Source organism: Carcharhinus amblyrhynchos, chromosome 9 (genome assembly GCF_965287045.1).
Source record: "Carcharhinus amblyrhynchos chromosome 9, sCarAmb.v2.hapA, whole genome shotgun sequence".
Lineage (NCBI taxonomy): Eukaryota > Metazoa > Chordata > Chondrichthyes > Carcharhiniformes > Carcharhinidae > Carcharhinus > Carcharhinus amblyrhynchos.
The window spans coordinates 37054626-37076993 of record NC_137332.1 but is presented as its reverse complement, the minus strand read 5'-3'; the positions used below and the strand labels follow the sequence as shown (position 1 = coordinate 37076993).

General features: G+C 41.6%; 1 protein-coding gene across 3 annotated transcripts in view; it reads left to right on the top strand.

Moving 5' to 3' along the window:
* The window catches only part of zfyve9a (zinc finger, FYVE domain containing 9a), a 117353-nt gene that overhangs the window by 80159 nt on the left and 14826 nt on the right, over window positions 1-22368 (top strand). For all 3 annotated transcript variants that reach the window (XM_080195465.1, XM_080195466.1, XM_080195467.1), the window contains exons 6-13: window positions 4118-4294; window positions 8449-8618; window positions 10782-10902; window positions 11845-11967; window positions 16982-17137; window positions 17377-17601; window positions 17683-17765; window positions 18752-18856. In XM_080195465.1, the coding sequence (XP_080051591.1) occupies window positions 4118-4294; window positions 8449-8618; window positions 10782-10902; window positions 11845-11967; window positions 16982-17137; window positions 17377-17601; window positions 17683-17765; window positions 18752-18856 (1160 nt within the window). The remainder of the gene's footprint in view (window positions 1-4117; window positions 4295-8448; window positions 8619-10781; window positions 10903-11844; window positions 11968-16981; window positions 17138-17376; window positions 17602-17682; window positions 17766-18751; window positions 18857-22368) is intronic.

The following is a 22368-nucleotide window of genomic DNA, read 5'->3' as shown; positions in this document are numbered from 1 at the left end:
AGCTAAGTAATGTTTGAATGGGAATTGGCTCTTAATGAGAGAGGTTCACACTGATTTTTTTAAAAAAAAAATTCTGGCAAATGTGATTTGTAATCTTTGCAAATGCTAATTGGAAAGTTGCTGATTTGAAAAGTATTTTTAAATTGCATTATTTATAGAAACACTTCGTATCATGAGACTACTGGCAACATTTAGTGAATCTCATATTTGTATTTTTTTTCCTCTAACTTAGTTTTATTTTGGCTCCCATCCGAACCTTCGATGTACCCTCTTACTAAATTAAGAAACAGTTAAGACCAACTTGAACAGTCCAGCACAGGAACAGATTCTTTGGCCCATGGTGTTGTGCCAAACATGATGCCAAATTAAACTAATTCCTTCTGCCTGCCTGTGGTGCATATCCCTCTATTCTAATATATGCTTATCGAAAAGCCCCTTTTAAATGTGCATTTTGTATCTACCTCCACCACCACTCTTGGCAGCACATTCCAGACACCTACCACTCTGTGTAAAAAATGACTTGCTCCTCACATCATCTTTGAACTTCCCCTCTCGTCTAAAGTGCGTGCCCCCTAGTATTTTACACACTTAAGTTGTAATAACTCTCCCGCGTGAAAGAGGAGCAAGTATTTGTTGAAAAACCCTCTCTTGTTTTGTTCTTTGTCTCTCCATAAATTTTACAAGTTTATTTGTTGATTTTAGATTGCCTGTTGCTTACGAGTTGGAGTTGATGGGGGTGAAGCACTGGTGGGGTGATTGGGAGAGTGGGGGAGCGTGGAAATACCATTATAGTTCCCAGACAGTAAATTGGAGATTGAGGTTGTTATCTTAATTAAAAGGTGACAGCAGCCTTTAAGTGGATGCTGTGCAAACAAGACCCACACTGGGGAAGATACTGGTGTAGTGTATTGCCACTAGGCTAGCAGTCTTAAGACCCAGGGTAAAAGGATAGCAAGAGTTTTTATAAAAAGGAAGAGGCTGGCTAGGGTGAACGTTGGACCCTTAGAGGAAGAGAGGGGGGACTTAGTGGTAGGGGATGGGGAAATGGCTGAGGTCTTGAATAACTTTTTTGTTTCGGTCTTCACGGAGGAGGATGTGAATAATTTGCTGGGTGTTAGCGATGGAAAGGTGGTAGGACTGGAGGGCCTGAATGACATTATTGTTACTAGAGAGGCAGTGCTCGACAGACTGGAGAGACTGATTGTGGACAAGTCCCCAGGACCGGATGGAATGCATCCGAGGGTTCTGAAAGAAATGGCGGAGGTGATAGTGGATGCCTTGGTGGTTATTTTCCAGACGTCGCTGGATTCTGGGGAAGTGCCGGAAGATTGGAAAACGGCTAATGTTACGCCGTTGTTTAAGAAGGGTGGCAGGCAAAAGGCAGGGAATTATAGGCCGGTTAGTTTAACGTCTGTTGTAGGAAAAATGTTAGAATCCGTCATCAAGGAGGAAATACCGAGGCATCTTGAGGGGAATTGCTTGATAGAGCAGACGGAGCACGGTTTCGTTAAGGGGAAGTTGTGTCTGATGAATTTATTAGAGTTCTATGAGGATGTGTCTAGGGCGGTGGATAGAGGAGAGCTGGTGGATGTGGTCTGTCTTGATTTTCAGAAGGCGTTTGACAAGGTACCTCAGAGGTTATTGCAGAAGGTAAGGGGGCATGGAGTTGGGGGTAGGGTGTTAGCGTGGATAGAGGATTGGTTGTCAAATAGGAGGCAGAGAGTGGGGGTTAATGGGTGCTATTCGGATTGGTGGTTGGTGACTAGTGGAGTGCCCCAGGGGTCGGTGCTGGGGCCTCAGCTATTTACCATTTATATAGATGATCTGGAGGAGGGAACCGAGTGTATGGTGTCGAAATTTGCTGATGACACCAAGATTGGTGGAACGGCAAATTGCGCGGAGGGTGTGGAGAGTCTGCAGAAGGATCTAGATAGGCTGGGCGAATGGGCCGGGAACTGGCAAATGGAATTTAATGTTGGCAAGTGCGAGGTGGTCCACTTTGGTAGGAATAATGATAGGAAGGACTATTACTTACGTGGCGAAAAACTGCAGCAGGCGACGGTGCAGAGGGACCTCGGGGTCCTTGTGCATGAGTCGCAAAAACCCAGCCTGCAGGTGCAGCAGGTGGTCAGGAAGGTGAATGGGATGCTGGCCTTCATAGCAAGGGGGATTGAATATAAGAGGCGGGAGGTCTTGCTGCAGCTGTATAGGGCATTGGTGAGGCCACAGCTGGAGTACTGTGTGCAGTTTTGGTCGCCGCACTTACGCTAGGATATTTTGGCCTTGGAGGGAGTGCAGAGGATGTTTACTAGGCTGATACTGGAGTTGAGGGGATTGAGCTATGAGGAGAGGCTGAATAAACTAGGCTTGTACTCGTTAGAGTTTAGAAGAATGAGGGGAGATCTCACTGAGACGTAAAAGATGATGAATGGGATGGATAGGAGAGAGGTGGAGAGACTCTTCCCGCTCAGAAAGGACAGTAGGACTAGGGGGCACAGCCTCAAGATAAAGGGGGGGGTGGTTTAGAACGGAGTTGAGGAGGAACTTCTTCACTCAAAGGGTGGTGAATCTCTGGAATTCTCTGCCCGTTGAAGTGGTGGAGGCTGCCTCGCTAAATATTTTTAAGACGCGGGTTGATGGGTTTTTGATAAGCGAGGGGATTAAGGGTTATGGGGAGAGGGCGGGAATGTGGAACTGAGCCACGACAGATCAGCCATGATCTTATTGAATGGCGGGGCAGGCTCGAAGGGCTAGATGGCCTACTCCTGCTCCTATTTCTTATGTTCTTATGTAATGCACTGTGGACCCAGGATCAAATCCCACCATGGAAGATGATGAAATTGTATTCTATAAGACATACCAGTCTGGGGAAAATTGGCTCCCAGTTTGAGGATATCTACTTATTTTAATTGTTCCACCTTTTAGTGTCTGTGCTTTCAGTGGTCTAAGCCCAAACCTGCAACTCCCTGCTTCTTGCCTCTGTCCTTTTTTGGGACAGTCTTAACTTATCTTTTTATCAAGCTTTTGTCAGCTGGTGCTCCTAACTATTAGAGGTGGCATGGTGGCGCAGTGGTTAGCATTGCTGCCTCACAGGTCCAGGGACCTAGGTTTGATTTCTGGCTTAGGTCACTGTGTGGAGTTTGCATGTTCTTCCCCCCTGTCTGCGTGGGTTTCCTCTGGGTGCTCCGGCTTCCTCCCACAGTCCAAAGATGTGCAGGTTAGCTGCATTGGCCATGCTGAATTGCCCCTTAGTATTCCAGGATGCGTAGGTTGGAGGGATTAACGGTGTATATAGGTGGGGTTACAGGGATAGGGCCCAGGTGGGATTGTTGTTGATGCAGACTCGATAGGCCGAATGGCCGCCTCCTACACTGTGGGGTTTCTGTGGCAAGAAGTGGACAGGAACAGCTGAATGATTATTGGTAACCATTTTAACAGTAGAGCATCTGAAAGATTGGTGGTTATGTGTATTTATTGATATTGTTAATATTTTAATAACCTAACTTTGCGCCAAGTCAATGTAACATCAAATCTGAATTCCTTTAGATGTGATGCTGTAATATTTAAGGGATTAACATTGTACAAAATGTCTTTCTTGGGGTTACTGGGAATGTCAAGACTGTTTGTACAAAAGCAAGGTACAGTGGATGCTGGAAAACTAAAGTAAAAACCTGAAAAAGTTGGAAATGCCCAGCAGGTCAGACAACATCTGCAGGGTGAGAAACAAATTGGCAGGTCAGATCAACAATTGAAACTAGAAGAAGTTAGAACTGTTGCTTCCAAGATGACATCTGTGTTTATTGGCATAAGAGCTCAAGACTTATTTATCACTTAATTTTTAAACTACAAATATGCATCTTAGACTTTCAAAAATTCTTAGATGTTGGTGCACCTAATGGCATTAGTGCAGAAAGTGATTTAATGGGATCTGAATGTCTGATTGAAGCTCATAAATTTGCTTGTTTCCATTTGTAATTGATGTATTTAAATCACAGTTACTTTCACAAGGTATCTTTTGGTCTTGTGAAATAAATTTGGGATTTTTTAAAAACTTGTGCTTTAAAATCGTATTAACTGCAGTTTTTTTTTGTTTAACTTTATGATTTGCCTCTTGCAGCTCAAGCCTGGGAGAATATGTTTACTGCCTCAGCTTCAAGCCCAAATCCCAACAATCCTGCTGAGTATTGTTCTACTATTCCACCACTGCAACAAGCTCAGGCCTCAGGGGTGCTGAGTTCTCCACCACCCACAGTTATGGTACCTGTGGGAGTTCTGAAACACCCAGGCACAGAAGGTAATTTTGATTTTGTACTGAAGTGTGTGTTATGCAAAATGTGAGCTGATGGCTGACTTTCAGCCTGGTTGGCATGCTTTTGTAGATCCTTAAATCAGCAGCTATTTCAATTTTTGAAAGTGTTCTGATATTTCAGTAAAGTATGTTCTCCCTTTGCAAGGAGAGGGAGAAGTTACTTTCTAATATTTTTACATTCCTAAATAAAGTTCCAATTTGCAATTCTATTTGATCTTCATGGTCCTATTCAAATTGCATTTAAGTTTTGAATAAAACGTGATTTTCTTTCTGCAGTTTTTAACACCTTTCACTTGCAGTGAAAAAAGTGCTTTCAACACAAACCATGTGTAGAATGGGTAATTGCTTGTACAAAATACATTATGGTGCCGATCCATAATTTACAACAGGCTGTATGGCAAGTCCAAATCCTTTCTTTCCAATGCAATTATGCATAAATTGTGCACGTAGTGTTTTTGTTAGAAGAATGCTTCATCAATTTAGTGAATATTTTGTTAGTGAGTGTATTTATGATTTTTTATTTAGTGAAATTCTCAGTGGAGAGCTGGAATATTGAACACCATGAATAACTAGAAGTTCAGTTGAGTTACTGAGGTCTTCTCAAATTGAATTCTATATTATATTATTAGGCCAGATAGTATTTAGGTTACCTAGTTCTTTTTATAGATTTGAAAGATATTTTTTAATTGTTTAAATATAGAGTATAATCTGGATAACAATTCTGTAAGGAAAATGCGTGAAGTAACTGATCTGAGTGAGTTCAGTCTTAAGTGATCTATTTTGGTCAGGAGAGATGTTGCGGCGCATGTATATTTTGATCTTGGTAATCATCAATTATATGGCACAACTATATTTGGATAAAGCTCTTTTGTTGCCCTAAAATGTGTCTTCTCTGTAATTTAAGAACGCTTATGCTACTGAACCAGGGTGAACATTTAATTTCTGATGCTAGTAATTCTTGTCACACTTCTGAATTAATTCTTTGTTAACCAAGTTATAGACTGTCTGCCTATACCCATTAGGAACTGAATTTAAGATTGCTCATTTTACTGCAGCACGGTGGCACAGAGATTGGCACTGCTGCCTCACAGTGCCAGGGACCCAGGTTCAATTCTTGGGTTGCTATCTGTGTGGAGTTTGCACATTCTCCCTGTGCCTGCGTGGGTTTTCTCCAGGTGCTCCATTTCCTCCCATAGTCCAAAGATATGTGGGTTACATTGATTGGCCATGCTAAATTGACCCTAGTGTCAGGGGGATTAGTAGGGAAAATATGTGGGATTACAGGAATAGGTCCTGGGTGGGATTGCAGTTAGTACAGACCTGTTGGGCTGAATGGCCTCCTTCTGCTCTGTAGGGATTCTGTGATTTGCACCTCAAAATACAATGGATCAAGTCTTATTTTGATTGTTAATTCATTACCTGTAATGATTATGGTTCATTAATCTAAAGGCATGTGCAAGAACCATTATGTTTTCCCTCTGCCAATTCTAGCAGCAATCTTCTAGCTAATGAGACAACTCCAGCCAATGAATGAGACTACTATATACCACCTGTTCAATCATGATATCTTCTTCAAGAAAGAATAACATGTACATGGTTCAATTTAAAATGGAGGAACAAAGAAAGTTACAGCACTAGAACAGGCCTTTTGACCCTCCAAGCCTGCACCAACCATGCTACCCGACTTGACTAAACCCTCTACGTTTCCGGGGACCATATCCCTCTATTCCCATCTCATTCATGTACTTGTCAAAATGCCCCTTTAAAGTCACTGCTGTATCCGTTTCCACTAGCTCCCCGGCAACAAGTTCCAGGCACCCACCACACTCAGTACCCCGGCTGATGAAGGCAAGCATGCTGTATGCCTTCTTGACTACCTTCTCTACCTGCATTGCCACTTTGTGACCTGTGTGCCTGTACACCTAGATCCCTTTGCCTATCAATACTGTTAAGGGTTCTGCCATTTACTGTATATTTCTTGTCTGTATTAGACCTTCCAAAATGCATTACCTCACGTTTGTCTGGATTAAACTCCATCTGCCATCTCTCTGCCCAAGTCTCCAACTGGTCTATATCCTGCTGTATTCTCTGATGGTCCTCATCACTATCTGCAAATTCACCAACCTTTGTTCGTCTGCAAACTTACTAATCAATCCTGTTACATTTTCTTCCAAATCATTTATATATACTACAAACAGCAAAGGTCCCAACACTGATCTTTGAGGGACACCACTGGTCACAGCCCTCCATTCAAAAATGCACCCTTCCACCGCTACCCTCTGTCTTCTTTGACCAAGCCAGTTTTGTATCCACCTTGCCGGCTCACCTCTGATCCCATGTGGCTTCACCTTCTGCACCAGTCTGCCGTGATAGACCTTGTCAGAGACCTTGTCCAAAGCCTTACTGAAGTCCACGTAGACAACATCCACTGCCCTACTCTCATCAATCATCTTCGTCATTTCCTCAAAAAAACTTGATCAAGTTCATGAGACACGACCTCCCCTTCACAAAACCATGTTGCCTTTGTCTAATGTGTCCACTTATTTCCAAGTGAGAATAAATCCTGTCTTGAAGAATCCTCTCCAATAATTTCCCTACCACTGATGTAAGGCTCACCGGCCTGTAATTGCCTGGATTATTCTTGCTACCCTCCTTAAACAAAGGAACAACATTGGCTATTCTCCAATCCTGTAGGACCTCCCTTGCATCCAGTGAAGATGCAAAGATTTCTCTCAAGGCCCCAGCAATTTCCTCCCTTGCCTCTCTGTATTCTCGGGTATATCCCATCAAGCTGGAGCATCTGCTGAGAAGGCTAACTGCATAGCAGCAAGAGAGTTTACTGTTTCAAAGAAAATAATTAGAGACTGGAGAAAAAGAGTAGAAAAGACATTGAAGCATAAATGTGGCAGTAGAGGAAGACTGAGCAAATGGCCTCATCTGGAGAAAAAAAGTGGCAAAGATATGTTAGTGAGCATCAGTAGATAGTCATATTAGAACCATCTGACTCTGTAGACAAATGAAGGAAAATGGTACTCCAGAATTCACGGCTAGTGTTGGGTGGAGCACAAGATTCCTGAAAGATCTGATGTAGAATTCTGCCTAAAAGCAAAAGTTTCACAGCATCTGTTGGCTGAGCACTCTCCAAAGAGAAATTTTAGAAATGTGTCGTTAATGTTCGTAAAAGCTGGATGGATGAAGTTGGTTGTAAAAAGAAAAAATAGACCCAAATAGTGAGAGTGTTGGCCTGGGACATGTTCAAATTCCAGCTTGTCGACGCTATGGTCCATGATGTGAGATTGATAACACTGGCACGGCAATTATTCCCGGCAGTTTTACAAGTGTTGTTCAATCCTTGGATGCTTGTTTAAATACCGAGTATGTGGATGTGTAAGTTGGCCATTTCACAAACAGCCCAAAGATTGGGGGGTCAAATTGTACACCGAGTATTGTATGAATGTGTCTTGCCCCCATGTCCCCTGTGTACCGTACTGGTAGATAAATTATCCATTTGTGGGGTAAAATAGTGAGGCCAGTTATTAATGTGAGTTGTTACCACTTCTGCCTCACAGCGCCAGAAATCCAGGTTCAATTCTGGCTTTGGGTGACTTTCTACATGGAGTTTGCACATTCTCCCTGTGTCTGCCTGACTTTTCTCTGGGTGTTCAGGTTTCCTTCCACAGTCCAAAGATGTGCAGTTAGGTGCCTTGCTAAATTGCCCCGCAGTGACCCAATTGTATAGGTATGGTGGATTAAGGGTTACCGGAGGGAGTGATGGGTGGGTGGGTAAGTTGCTGAGTTGGTGCAGGCTCGATGGGCCGAACGGCCTTCTGCACTATACACAAAGTGTATGCAAAACATGGGGTGAGATTTTCCATGGACCTTTGCATGGTAAGCATACCCCCCACCCCCATGGCAGGCTGGATGGGGAAATTCCCCCATGGTCTTTTTGGTGGGGGAGGGGGATTCAAAACAATAATGTCATCTTGTATTTGAATTGACTAAGGTGCCATGATCCATAAGATGTTAGAACAGTTAGATCTTGTAAGTAGCAAAATATACACTAAGGATGCAAGCATGTTTTGGCTTGTATCAAGGAATATTAGTTTAATTGTCCTTAATTTTGACCGATGTTTGTTTAGTGACTCAACCAAAGGAGCAACGGCGTGTTTGGTTTGCTGATGGAATCTTACCTAATGGAGAAGTCGCAGATGCAGCGAAACTGTCAGCAAGTGGACCATCTCCAACAGTGCCTTTGGCAGTATCACATGATCCTGGAAAAGATGTTGCAACTAAATCTACAGCTTCTGAGGTAAGAGTCTTATTGAAAAAATGCCTGTTTAGAAATGATGCTGTATTAATTTCTTTTATGTACGGAAAAAATTCTTTTGACCTGATTTTATTCTTCAAAAACGGACATTTACTTATCATAATCCTTGAATGTCATAGCTGGTGCGCTTATTGATGAATTGGCCATTTGGTGCTGCATTGACTTATTGATTGGGTGCGATCTGTAAATGCAAATTTTATGGAAAACTTCCCTGATTTGAAGTTTTAATCCATCCCTGGTGGAGAATAATGGGTTATTATGACTCTATGGTGACTGGCATAACAGCAGAACTGGAGTTTGTCCCAGTATTTCTGGAAAAGCAACCAAGGTTTAAATATATACATCTTAAAACTATCTTATTTTGTTATAACAGTCAAATATTGGTGACTGCAAACCTGGGCATTGTCATGTAGAACAAAGCCGCTGGTGCCAGTATTGACTAAATGGTTATCAATTCAAACAACATCCATTCAGTTACTGAGCTAGTGGAATTCTTCAGGTAACATTAGAGAGCATTTCACTTGGTTTGCCATTTGTTAGGAATACCATGAAATTATTTAGCAAATGAGTCTTCATTATGTCTGTCTCCTTGAGTTACTGTTACTTTGTGACCCCCCAAGGTTGTTGGACCTCTGGTTATTACTGAGGCACAATCCTGTGATTGTCATCCAGGTATCTGTCATATGCTGAACTCTTGTGTTTTTTCCTCATCGAGAAGATTTTTGCTTTGTATAATTATCATCCTTAACTGTAATATTAAGCCAAAGCACCATTTGCTGGTTCAGGTGGATAAAGAACAACCCAGCACGGGAAACAGGCCCTTCGGCCCAATGAGCCCGCGCCGCCGCATCCTCCTACACCTATTCTACCCTGCGTGTTTACGAGTGAAACCCCTAACTTAGCCAGATTCAGGGGAGAATAGTGTCAATTTGGTAAACCAATCAGCCTAAGAGCACATCTTTGGGGTGTGGGAGGAAACCGGAGCGCCCGGAGGAAACCCACGCAACCACAGGGAGAATGCGCAAACTCCCACAGACACAGGCCCAAATCCATGTATCTGCACAGCTAGCAGTGCTAGTCACTGAGCTGTTGTGGCGCCCGTCTACCGGTCCAGGATCAAGCACACACACCGACACGAAGTATGAGGCCACTCCCGGAACCTCCAAGAGCAGCCCACGCACGACCCACCGTGTGCATGCCCCTCGTTTGACAACAAGGTGGACCTCCGCCTGCGGAATAAAAAGACAAAAACGTTAACATACAGTCTGCATTTCCGGTGTCTCCCGAGGATCTGACCCTATTTAATACCCCCTACTATAACCCTCCATCCCCGTTTCGCTCATGTGTCTATCTAAGTAAACCTTAAACAAGTCCAACGTTCCTGCCTCCACCACCCTATGGGGATCTCTTGCACTATTTATAGAATAGCAGCAAGTTGTTAGCATTTGTAGTTTAGTTGCTACAATTTATAAAGGAAACAGCTCATTTGTATGACTATATGTACAAAATCATAGTCAGGTATCAACAGAAAATACTCCATATCTAGTATGTATGCATACAGAGATATAGGTATGTAAATAGAATTGTATAGAAATATGAAACAGATTGACGCGTGCCTTTGCACAGCAAGTTGCATGGTAGCTATTATCAGTGGCAAGATTTTACAGTCAAAACTGCTTTTGAGGGGATTGTGCGTTGGATTACCCACAGTGGCGAGCTGGATTTTAGTCTTGTAATAATTGAAGATTTTTTTTAATTTAAAGAAATAGGAACCAGGCAGCGGTGATTAGGTGACATGTAATTGTGATATTTCTCATTCAGTTACCGTTCACCCAGCTAAGCTAATATTTAGGGAAGGGGGAAGAGAAAACAGTGAAAACTTAAATCAAACAACTGTCTTTTTCCTTAAATTAGCTATGATGTCCTTTACTACTAAAACTGTACAAGGTAACATTGTTTCCTTTATTTATGATTGTCCAAAATGCAGTACACAATGCTGGAAGCTTTTCTTTCATAATTTTTTTTTCTCCAGGTACCTGAGCTGTAGTCCTATAAAATCTTTTTCTAAAGTTTGCAGTGCAAATGGTAAGCTTGTTTGAAATTTATGTTGCTTATTAAATAACTTAGCCCCTTTTTTAATTTTAGAATGTGACTACATCATCGACTGGTAATACAGCTCAGATTGGCAGTCCTGTTGGAAGTTCAATTAATTTAGTCCCAGAAGATGGTCTCCCACCCATACTTATCTCCACAGGTGTCAAAGGAGGTAAGTGTGATTATATAAGCAACTCTTTGCTGATCTGATTCTTGCTTTTTGAATCATGATTGGAGCAAATTAAAAATTGGAATCTATTATTCAATAAACTTCACTTTTTTAAGTTTTGGATCGAAAAATAGAATAATAAGTCACTTGATAAGAAATGTGTTAAGCTGTTTAAAGTTGATTTTTCACTGTGTTTACTTGATTATTTCTATATTAGTGTCTAGTTATGATTATATGCAAATTACCTTGGGTGTCATTAAGGACAAGACTGTATACTAAATATTCCTGGGCACAAGTATACAGGGGATATTGGATGGGACGAAAGAAGTGGTGCTGGAACACCGGTAAAGAGAGGGAGTAGTCGAGGGGAGCAGTGGGGCCAGTTGGTGCAGGCTCAGTGGATATCATGGCTTCCTTCTGCGCTGCAGAGGTTCTGTAGATAAGCTGCACTAAGGATCCAGCTATGCTTGAGAATCTGAAAACTGCTAAGAAATCAAACAGGAAGATTTTTGTGTTGCCCAATATAGAGTTCAAACTCTGTCCCATACAGGGACATGCTTCATGGAGCAACGGTTTAAGAACTTAGAAATGGGTTGGCAAGAATTTGGACTTGAAAGCACCGAAGTGTGTTCGGGGTAACGATGATTGTAGCCAGTTAAACTAGCTAATCTTATTGAAAAAATGTGAACCAGTACCTTATTTTGCATTTTGCTTTCAAAGGTTTCACTTTTAAAATCACTTCAAACCCATAGCTATCAACTCCATTCCTTTTCTCCATGTTCTCCCCCCACCCCAGTTCTGATTGATATATTTTTCCAGGTGGAGGGTAGAAAAGTTTTGGAACTCTGAAAATTGAAAGCTGTTTTACTAAGTTGTTTAATTGTGTGAAATACGAGGAAGAACTAATAAAATTACTTAAAATTGTAAATTTATTTCTTGCACTAGATTATGCAGTAGAAGAACAACCCTCACAGATCTCTCTAATGTTGCAATTGGAAGAAGGAGGCCCTGACCCTCTAGTTTTTGTGTTGAATGCCAACTTGCTTGTTATGGTCAAACTCGTCAATTGTAAGTAATGTATTTTTGTTTTGTTTGTACAATTAAATCTTGTTTACAACTGGTGTCCTTGGAAATCACCTTTTCAACTAAAAATCTAAAATTAAAATCAAAAGCTAAAACTATAAGCTAATTAAATGAAAGGGCCAAATAAAGTTCTGGATCCTAGGGTAAAAAGTACACGAGATCCAGGGTAACTTGGCAAGCTGGCTTAGTGGTAGGAGACAGAGGGTAGTGGTAGAAGGTTGTTTGTTTGACTGGAGGCCGATGTCCTATGGTGTATCACAAGGATCAGTGCTGGGTCCCTTCTTATTTATCATCTATGTAAACAAAATAGATGAAAATGATAATTAAGTTTGCAGATGACAGGAAGATTGACAGGTTAGTTAATAGGGAGAAAGAGGCCATAAGATGCAGGAAGATATAAATGGGTTAGTCAGATGGACAGATCAGTAGCAGATGAAATTTAACCCTTAAACGTAGGAGTTAGTGCACTTTGGAAAGAATAACAGGACAAAAGAGTACTTGATGAATAGCAGAGCACTAGAAAGCTCCAAGGAGCAGAGGGATTTGGGATGCTTGTCCACAGATCCCTGAAGGCAACAGGACAAATTAATAGGATAATTAAGGCGGCACATGGGACACTAGCCTTTATCAATTGTGGCATAGATTTTAAGAGCAAAAAGGTTGTGTTTCATCTGTACAAAATCTTGGTTAGGCCACAGCTGGAGTATTGTGTACAGTTCTGAACGCCTCACTATATGAAGGATGTAATTGCACTGGAGAGGGTGCAGAGGAGATTCACCAGGATGTTGTCTGTGATGGAGCTTTTGAACAGTGAAGAGAGGTTGGATGGACTCAAATTTATTTTGGAGCAGAGAAGGCTGAGTGGGGGGGAACCTGATTGAGATGCATGATATTATGAAAGATATGGACAGGGTAGATAGGAAACAGCTGTTCTCCTTGATTGAAAAGTTAATGATGAGGTGTCATAATTTTAAGGCGTGGAACAGGAGATTTAGAAGGGATTTGAGGAAACATTCACCCAGAGGATGATGGGTATCTGAAATGCACTGTCTGGCAGAGTAATAAAGGCAGGAAACCCCTCAACTGTTAAAAAGTACATAGATGAGCACTTGAAGTGATAGGTTTTTGATAGGCAAGGAGATTAAGGGTTATGGGGAGAGGGCGGGAATGTGGAACTGAGGCACGACAGATCAGCCATGATCTTATTGAATGGTGGGGCAGGCTCAAGGGGCTAGATGGCCTACTCCTGCTCCTATTTCTTATGTTCTTAAATGTCATAAGATTCAAAGTTCTAGGCCAAGTGCTGGAAAGTGGGATTAGTGTACATATAGATTACAAATCTGTAGATGTCAGGGGTAAGTTTTTCACTGAGGGTGATGGGTGAGTGGAATCGGCTGCTGTCGATGGTGGTGGAGGCAAATTTGTTCGGGTTTTTTTAAGAAACTTCTGGATGAGTACATGGGACTTAATAGGATTGAGGGTTATAGGTAAGCCTATAGGTAGAGATGAGATTGGTGCAACTTGTGGGCCGAAGGGCCTGTTTGTGCTGTAGTTTTTCTATGATTCTATCTCTGTCAGCCATGATCTTATTGAATGGCGGGGCAGGCTGAAAGGGCTAGATGGCTCCTATTTCTTATGTTCTTATGTTCTGTCAACTGGACGATCTTTTTTCAGCTGTGCTCCCAGGAGGTGAAACATCCCCTTGGTCTCTACCCTGCCAAGCTCCACCAGAATTTTGTGTGTTTAAATATTATAACTACTACTTCTATAATCCAGTGACTATAAGTTCAACCTGTCCAATTTTTCCCATAAGACAACACCTGCACCCCAGGAATCAATCTAGTGAACCTTCTCTGCACTGCTTCCAATGCAGTTGTACCCTTCCTTGAGCAAGGAAACTTAAAAATGTACATAGCACTCCAGATGCAGTCTCATTAATGCCCTGCATAATTGTAGCAATGCCTCCAATCCCTCTTGCAATAAAGGCCAACATTCCACTTTCCTTGCTAATTACTTGTTGTAGCTGCATGCTAACTTTTTGTGATTCATGTATAATGGCACCAAGATACTATGTACCAGAGTATTCTGCAGTCTCTTTCTATTTAAATAATTGCTAAATATAAACAAATCTAGATATTTTGAATGAATATTTGCTTGCCAGTGTGACAGCAATGCTAAAAGTAGCCTTTCAAATCTGCAAGACCAAATAATTCAAGCAAGTCAAGGTGACAGATAAAATTAAAGTGCAAATGGGGCTGAGTTGCCTGGACTTTAAAAGTTGGTTAATGAACATGACTACAATTTGGATACTTGCTGTATTTAGTGTTGCATCTGATGACCATGAAGCTTAAATTAATTCTTTTAGTGGCAATTCAAAGGCCAGCCTGAGTCAACAGATTTTTATTGTTGCCTTTCTTCCCGCTTTTCACCACTGATTCTGTTTTCCTCCTGTTAGCTTGAATTCTACTTTCAATTATGAAAATCTTGCCCAACATTCATGAATATGTATTACTGACAAACTGGTTGGAAATTGAGAAAGTTTTGATAGCTTCCAAATATCAAAATTGTTTTTTACCCCCCCCACATCTATCTTTGTTGCTCTGAGCTGGAGCTATTTTGTACACGTGGTTTATGTGTTTTGTAAAATACCATGGAAAAAGGTGTGAAAATGCACGGGTAGATTTCTCAGAGTAAAGCAATACAAAGTAATTTACTGTAGGTTCAATCCGTCCAACTTCTCCCGTAATACAGCACCCTTACTTCCCAACTATGGTCAAATTTAGTTGTCATGATGTGGGTATGCCGGCGTTGGACTGGCGTAAACACAGTAAAAAGTCTGACAACACCAGGTTTTAGTCCAACCTATTTATTTGATAATATACTCGCAAGCTTTCGGGTTAGCCCCTTCGTCAGGTGAATGGAGAGTTCTGGCCTCAGACAGAGCATATAAAGCACAGACAGTTTAGAGATTACTGATTAGAATGCGAATCCTTACACCTAACCTGCTGTTCAAGACCTGAAGTGGCTGATAATGTGAGTGGAAGGAGCACTGATCACAGTTTAAAGAGATGTGTATTGTCTCCAGACAGTACAGTAAGTGAGGTTTTGCAAACCCAGGCAAGTCACGGGGGTTACAGATAGTGTGACATGAACCCAAGATCCCTGTTGAGACCGAACAAGACTTCTTCACTGCACAGAATCTTCAACCGATGCTGTACACTAGATACATTGATGACATTTTCTTCCTTTGGCTTCATGGTGAACAATCACTGAAACAACTATATGATGATATCAACAAATTCCACCCCACCATCAGACTCACCATGGACTATTCCCCAGAATCAGTTGCATTCTTGGACACACGCATCTCCATTAAGGACGGTCACCTCAGCACCTCACTGTACCGCAAGCCCACAGACAATCTCACAATGCTCCACTTCTCCAGTTTCCACCCTAAACATGTTAAAGAAGCCATTCCCTATGGACAAGCCCTCCGTATACACAGGATTTGCTCAGATGAGGAGGATCGTGACAGACACCTCCAGACCCTGAAAGATGCCCTCATAAGAACAGGATATGGTGCTCGACTCATAGATCGGCAGTTCCGATGCGCCACAGCGAAAAACCGCACCAATCTCCTCAGAAGGCAAACACAGGACACAGTGGACAGAGTACCCTTCGTCGTCCAGTACTTCCCCGGAGCGGAGAAGCTACGACATCTTCTCCGGAGTCTTCAACATATCATTGATGAAGACGAACATCTCGCCAGGGCTATCCCCACACCCCCACTTCTTGCTTTCAGACAACCACACAACCTCAAACAGACCATTGTTCGCAGCAAACTACCCAGCCTTCAGGAGAACAGTGACCACAATACCACACACACCCTGCCACAGCAACCTCTGCAAGACATGCCGGATCATCGACATGGATACCATCATCACACGTGAGAATACTGTCCACCAGGTACATGGTAAATACTCTTGCAACTCTGCCAACATTGTCTACCTGATACGTTGCAAGATAGGATGTCCCGAAGCATGGTACATTGGGGAGACCATGCAGACGCTACGACAACGGATGAATGAACATCGCTCGACAGTCACCAGGCAAGACTGTTCCCTTCCTGTTGGCGAACACTTCAGTGGTCACGGGCATTCAGCCTCTGACCTTCGGGTAAGCATTCTCCAAGGCGGCCTTCACGATACACGACAGCGCAGAGTCGCTGAACAGAGACTGATAGCCAAGTTCCGCACACACGAGGACGGTCTCAACAGGGATCTTGGGTTCATGTCGCACTATCTGTAACCCCCGTGACTTGCCTGGGTTTGCAAAACCTCACTTACTGTACTGTCTGGAGACAATACACATCTCTTTAAACTGTGATCAGTGCTCCTTCCACTCACATTATCAGCCACTTCAGGTCTTGAACAGCAGGTTAGGTGTAAGGATTCGCATTCTAATCAGTAATCTCTAAACTGTCTGTGCTTTATATGCTCTGTCTGAGGCCAGAACTCTCCATTCACCTGACGAAGGGGCTAACCCGAAAGCTTGCGAGTATATTATCAAATAAATAGGTTGGACTAAAACCTGGTGTTGTCAGACTTTTTACCAAATTTAGTTGAGCATACAAATGAATATAAGATGACTTATTCAAATCATAATACCAAGTTCCCAATCATTCCTGCATGCCCTAGTTATTTGCAAAATACAGGTACAAAATAATAAATATTGAGGTAAGCTTAAATTTTTTGGAAAAATAATATTCTGCTATATACAGTCCTGATTGCTTTGTCACTGGCCTCGTGTTTAATTTTTTGCTAAGTGTCCATGCCCCTCATAATATAATTTAAAAAAAAATCACTTCCTGCAGTTTCGAACTGAGATAGAGGTTTGCAATTTTTGAAAATTAAAAATGCACTCTCTATAAACAGCAGTAAATGATTATTTTAACTTCTATCACATAAATAGAAAAAGTTAATGCAATGTGTTTTCTCAGATGTAAACAGAAAATGTTGGTCCTTCACCACAAAGGGGATGCATGCTGTGGGGCAAGCAGAGATCGTCATCCTCTTGCAATGTTTACCTGATGAGAAATGCATCCCGAAGGACATCTTCAGTCACTGCATACAACTTTATCAGGATGCTCTGGCAGGTATATTCAAATGACTTAGACGCTCCTACTAATGGGTTGATTGTAATGAACTGGATTTTGTTCAGGATATTTACTGAGATTATCTGATCTCCAATAGAAATCATCCATGCAGAGCAGCAATCTACTACATGATGTAGTTCAATTTCTTGTAATAGAAATCCTTTTAAATTATGATGGCCGTATATAATTCCATATTGAAAATCTCCACTTTATTTATGGCACTTGTTCTGTTTTTTTAGGTAATGTGGTGGGAGACTTGGGTCATTCCTTCTTTACCCAGAGTTTTCTTGGCAGTAGAGAACATGGTGGATTCCTGTATGTTACAGCTACTTTTCAGTCCTTGCAGGACCTGGTCCTTCCCAACCCACCTTACCTGTTTGGCATTCTAATTCAGAAATGGGAAACTCCTTGGGCTAAGGTTTTCCCCATTCGCCTTATGCTGCGTCTTGGAGCAGAATATAGATGTGAGTAACTGAGCACAAATGTATCAGCCAATTCAGGTAACAATTGAAGCAACAACTCCTGATGAATACTTTCTTTTGCAGTTTATCCATGTCCGTTGTTCAGTGTGCGTTTTCGTAAACCTCTGTTTGGAGAGACTGGACATACGATTATGAACCTGCTTGCAGTAAGTTGTCCATGGGCATATTCTAGAAAACCCATGGCTTCCTTTCTTGCAAAATATGACGTTACAGTGGTCATGATATACGAAATTATAGGAATAATTTGCTATGATAAATTACCACAATGCCTTTGGTCATTTGAATGTTGAAAAATTGAGTAGGTATCGAGTTCCAGTTATGTATAGTAATGGTTAAACCCTCTCCTGCATGCAGCGCCTGTTTAGTTAAACAAGAAATATCTTTGCTTTCTGTTCATTTGTAAGATTCCATGAGCAGACTCATGGTGGTAATCTGATGTCATTTGCTGGGTGCTCAAATCAGTTGCAGGAAGGAGCATGCGTTCACTGAGTAATTTCTAGAGTTTTAAACTTTAATTTGTTGTATATAACCAGTCTTTGAAACTGTTGTGGTGCATGGTTCCTTGGAAAGGGTAAGATGCAAAGTTAATAAGATGTAAATTTGGGAGGGCGTGGTACAGTGTTCATAAAGTAGAGCAAGTTATAAATATGCTTTTAGTGTATTTCTGAAGATTGTAAAATAAAAGCATTTATCACAGTACACCTCCATGACTTAAGAGGCTGAAAGTCATTGGGTTGATATTCTCTGGTAAATGCTGGTAATTGCTTTTAGTATAGTAATTGTATTTTATTTTAAATTCTTTCAGAGGAAAATGTAACCTAGTTACAGCTAATCATAGATGTCCAATTGCAGTAAGGTGTAGGTTGGCTGTTTGTATGTGTGTTTCTGAAAGCCAAATGTGTTGTCATTGTAATTTGTATAAATAAGGATGACTTTGCAAAGATTGAGGTGTGTTCTTTAAAATTATTTTTGTACATTTTCCATTGGGAGCTACTGCAACATTTATTGATGCCTTGCAATACATCTGCATTTTCATTTAATTGTGGAAGTCTTAAATTGCAAATAAATTATTTGTTCTGAAATATACTGTTATAATGTTAATATTGTACTTATAGAAAGCTCTTCATTTCAGGATTTTAGGAATTACCAGTACAAGTTGCCTGTCGTGCAGGGGCTTGTTGTGGACATGGAAGTGAGGAAGACATGTATCAACGTCCCCAGCAATCGATACAATGAGGTACAATCCTTGGATTACTTAAAAGCTCATACTCAAGTACATGACTGTGCTTGCACCTCCCACTCGACCTATAAGTCTAAGAATATTGGGGATAATTGTAATTCCTGTTCCGCAGCATATGCTGTGATCAACTGATCACATTTCTTTTGTATTCAGCATAAGTCATTGAAACACTTCTCATAATTATTAAGTGGCTTTCTGGATAGGGTATGCAAAAGGCAGGGAATTATAGGCTGGTTAGTTTAACGTCTGTTGTAGGTAAAATGTTAGAATCCGTCATCAAGGAGGAAATAGCGAGGCATCTTGAGGGGAATTGCTTGATAGAGCAGACACAGCACGGTTTCGTTAAGGGGAAGTCGTGTCTGACAAATTTATTGGAGTTCCATGAGGATGTGTCTAGGGCGGTGGATGGAGGAGAGCCGGTGGATGTGGTCTGTCTTGATTTTCAGAAGGCGTTTGACAAGTTACCTCACAAGAGGTTATTGCAGAAGGTAAGGGGGCATGGAGTTGGGGGTAGGGTGTTAGCGTGGATAGAGGATTGGTTGTCAAATAGGAAGCAGAGAGTGGGGGACAATGGGTGCTATTCGGATTGGTGGTTGGTGACTAGTGGAGTGCCCCAGGGGTCGGTGCTGGGGCCTCAGCTATTTACCATTTATATAGATGATCTGGAGGAGGGAACCGAGTGTATGGAATCGAAATTTGCTGATGACACCAAGATTGGTGGAACGGCAAATTGCGCGGAGGGTGTGTAGAGTCTGCAGAAGGATCTAGATAGGCTGGGCGAATGGGCCAGGAACTGACAAATGGAATTTAATGTTGGCAAGTGCAAGGTGGTCCACTTTGGTAGGAATAATGGTAGGAAGGACTATTACTTACGTGGCGAAAAACTGCAGCAGGCGACGGTGCAGAGAGACCTCGGGGTCCTTGTGCATGAGTCGCAAAAACCCAGCCTGCAGGTGCAGCAGCTGGTCAGGAAGGCTAATGGGATGCTGGCCTTCGTAGCGAGGGGGATTGAATATAAAAGTAGGGAGGTCTTGCTGCAGCTTTATAGGGCACTGGTGAGGCCGCAGCTGGAGTACTGTGTGCAGTTTTGGTCGCCGCACTTACGCAAGGATATTTTGGCCTTGGAGGGAGTGCGGAGGAGGTTTACTAGGCTGATACCGGAGTTGAGGGGGTTGAGCTATGAGGAGAGGCTGAATAAACTAGGCTTGTACTCGTTAGAGTTTAGAAGAATGAGGGGAGATCTCATTGAGATATGTAAGATGAAGAAGGGGATGGATAGGATAGAGGTGGAGAGACTCTTCCCGCTCAGAAAGGACAGTAGGACTAGGGGGCACAGCCTCAAGATAAAGGGGGGGTGGTTTAGAACGGAGTTGAGGAGGAACTTCTTCACTCAAAGGATGGTGAATCTCTGGAATTCTCTGCCCATTGAAGTGGTGGAGGCTGCCTCGCTAAATATTTTTAAGACGCGGGTTGATGGGTTTTTGATAAGCGAGGGGATTAAGGGTTATGGGGAGAGGGCGGGAATGTGGAACTGAGCCACGACAGATCAGCCATGCTCTTATTGAATGGCGGGGCAGGCTCGAAGGGCTAGATGGCCTACTCCTGCTCCTATTTCTTATGTTCTCATAACCTTGGAGTCTTTCAAGAGGCAGCTAGTTGCTGTGATAGGAGAGCACTAAGTTTCTTTGTAAGGATGGGTTCAATATCCTATTCTGTAATGTGCAGTAATAATTTAGACTTGCGTGCAGAATTGGAAGCCTGTATTTCAAACACTAACTCTAGATGACCAGAAAGGCATCTGGAAAGATTGTGCATGCACACCTGGCCCACACTCCGACCACCCGTGCAATTGATCTTGACATCTTTCCATTTGACAAAAGGAGCAGCAAGGGCTACTTCCAAGGCATCAAAACCCACTTTCCTTTTCTATTTGATGGGATATGGGCATCTCTGACAAGACCAGCATTTGTTGCCCATCCATAATTGTCACAGCTGAGTGGCTTGCTCAGCTATTTAAGGAAGCTGTTGAGAGCTATCCACATTGCTGTGAATTTGGAGTCACGTAGACCGCACCAGTAAGGATGGCAGATTTCCTTCCCTAAAGGGCAAAACCAGATGGGATTATTACAGTAGTCGATGGTAGTTCCATGGTCACCATTACTTGAGGCCCATTTTCAATTTCAGGATTAAGTACGTTTTAAAAAAAGTAAATTGAATTCACATTGCACCAACTGAGGTGATGTATTTAACCCCCGTGCCCCCGAGCTTGGGGCATTGGCTTATAGTCCGTTGATATTACCATAATGACGCCATCACCTATATTATGGTGATAAATTTATTGAATTTGCAATACACTGCAGATGTGCAAAATGGAAATAGTGATTTTTATGAATGTTCATGCCAGTTTAAACAAAGGGCTTCTGAAGCAAGTTAGAAAAGCTTTGTAGAGACAATTCCTGGCAATCTCAGTTGATCGTTAAATAGGACTTTTTCTCAGTGTAGGGTCTTAAGCCCTACATTGGGTGATTTGTTTTTATTATTTATTACTTTTTATTCAAAATGCTGAAGTATTGTGGTGAATAAAGGTCTTTGTCACAGGTGGAAGAATTATCATGAGTGAACAAGTGCTTCCCAGAGAATCCAGTTAGCAATTAATACATCCATTTGTAGACAACAGTAAAAATAAATAACTAGTACAAGATTGAGTAACCCATACATTATGATACTACTAAAAATCTTTTTAAAATAAGTCCTGTTTCTAAACAAAAACCTCCAATTTTTTTCTAATTGTTAATATTGACTGACAATCATCAGGATATTTTCACAATCAATCCTAACATGATTCTGTTTTAATTTGCCCTCTAATAACAAGTTGCAATTTGCATCTCAAATGTCTGTCCAGTTGTAAATGATAAAATGAATTACAAGACACTAGTATGTGAAGGCATCTCTCAATTTAAAGACACAAACTCATTCACTGTATCTGCACATGTGCAGGAAGTGCTCCCCCTAGTGTTTTGGCACAAACACACATGCAGCTTAATTCTAAAGGAGAGGAGAAAAATTGCAAATTAACAATACCCAAAGGGCAAGTTATGATCTAAGAAGCAAATAAATAATACCTGTTAGGATTTATGAAATATGAATATTATGAACTGCTCAATGCTGCAGGTTTATTGTAATTGATCATTGTTGCAGTTCAGGTTGATCTATGAAATTATTAATTACCTGAAACTTAGAAGCTGCAACTAAATGCAATTATAATCCAGTTTTTCTGTCTCTCAAAAATATTAAGCATGACTGCATGTCATTCCCTTGTATGACATTTTGAAACTCCCGAATTTCTTAAAACCAATGCTGGGTGTGTTTAAGGTATTTAATATTTTGTTTTATTAAGGTGTTCAGCATCATACTTGATTTTTGAATAGTCTTGGAATGCTGTTTATCATGAGTTTGGTATAGTCATTTTTTAAAGATTTCATACATGTTAAGGGTATTAATTTTTCAAA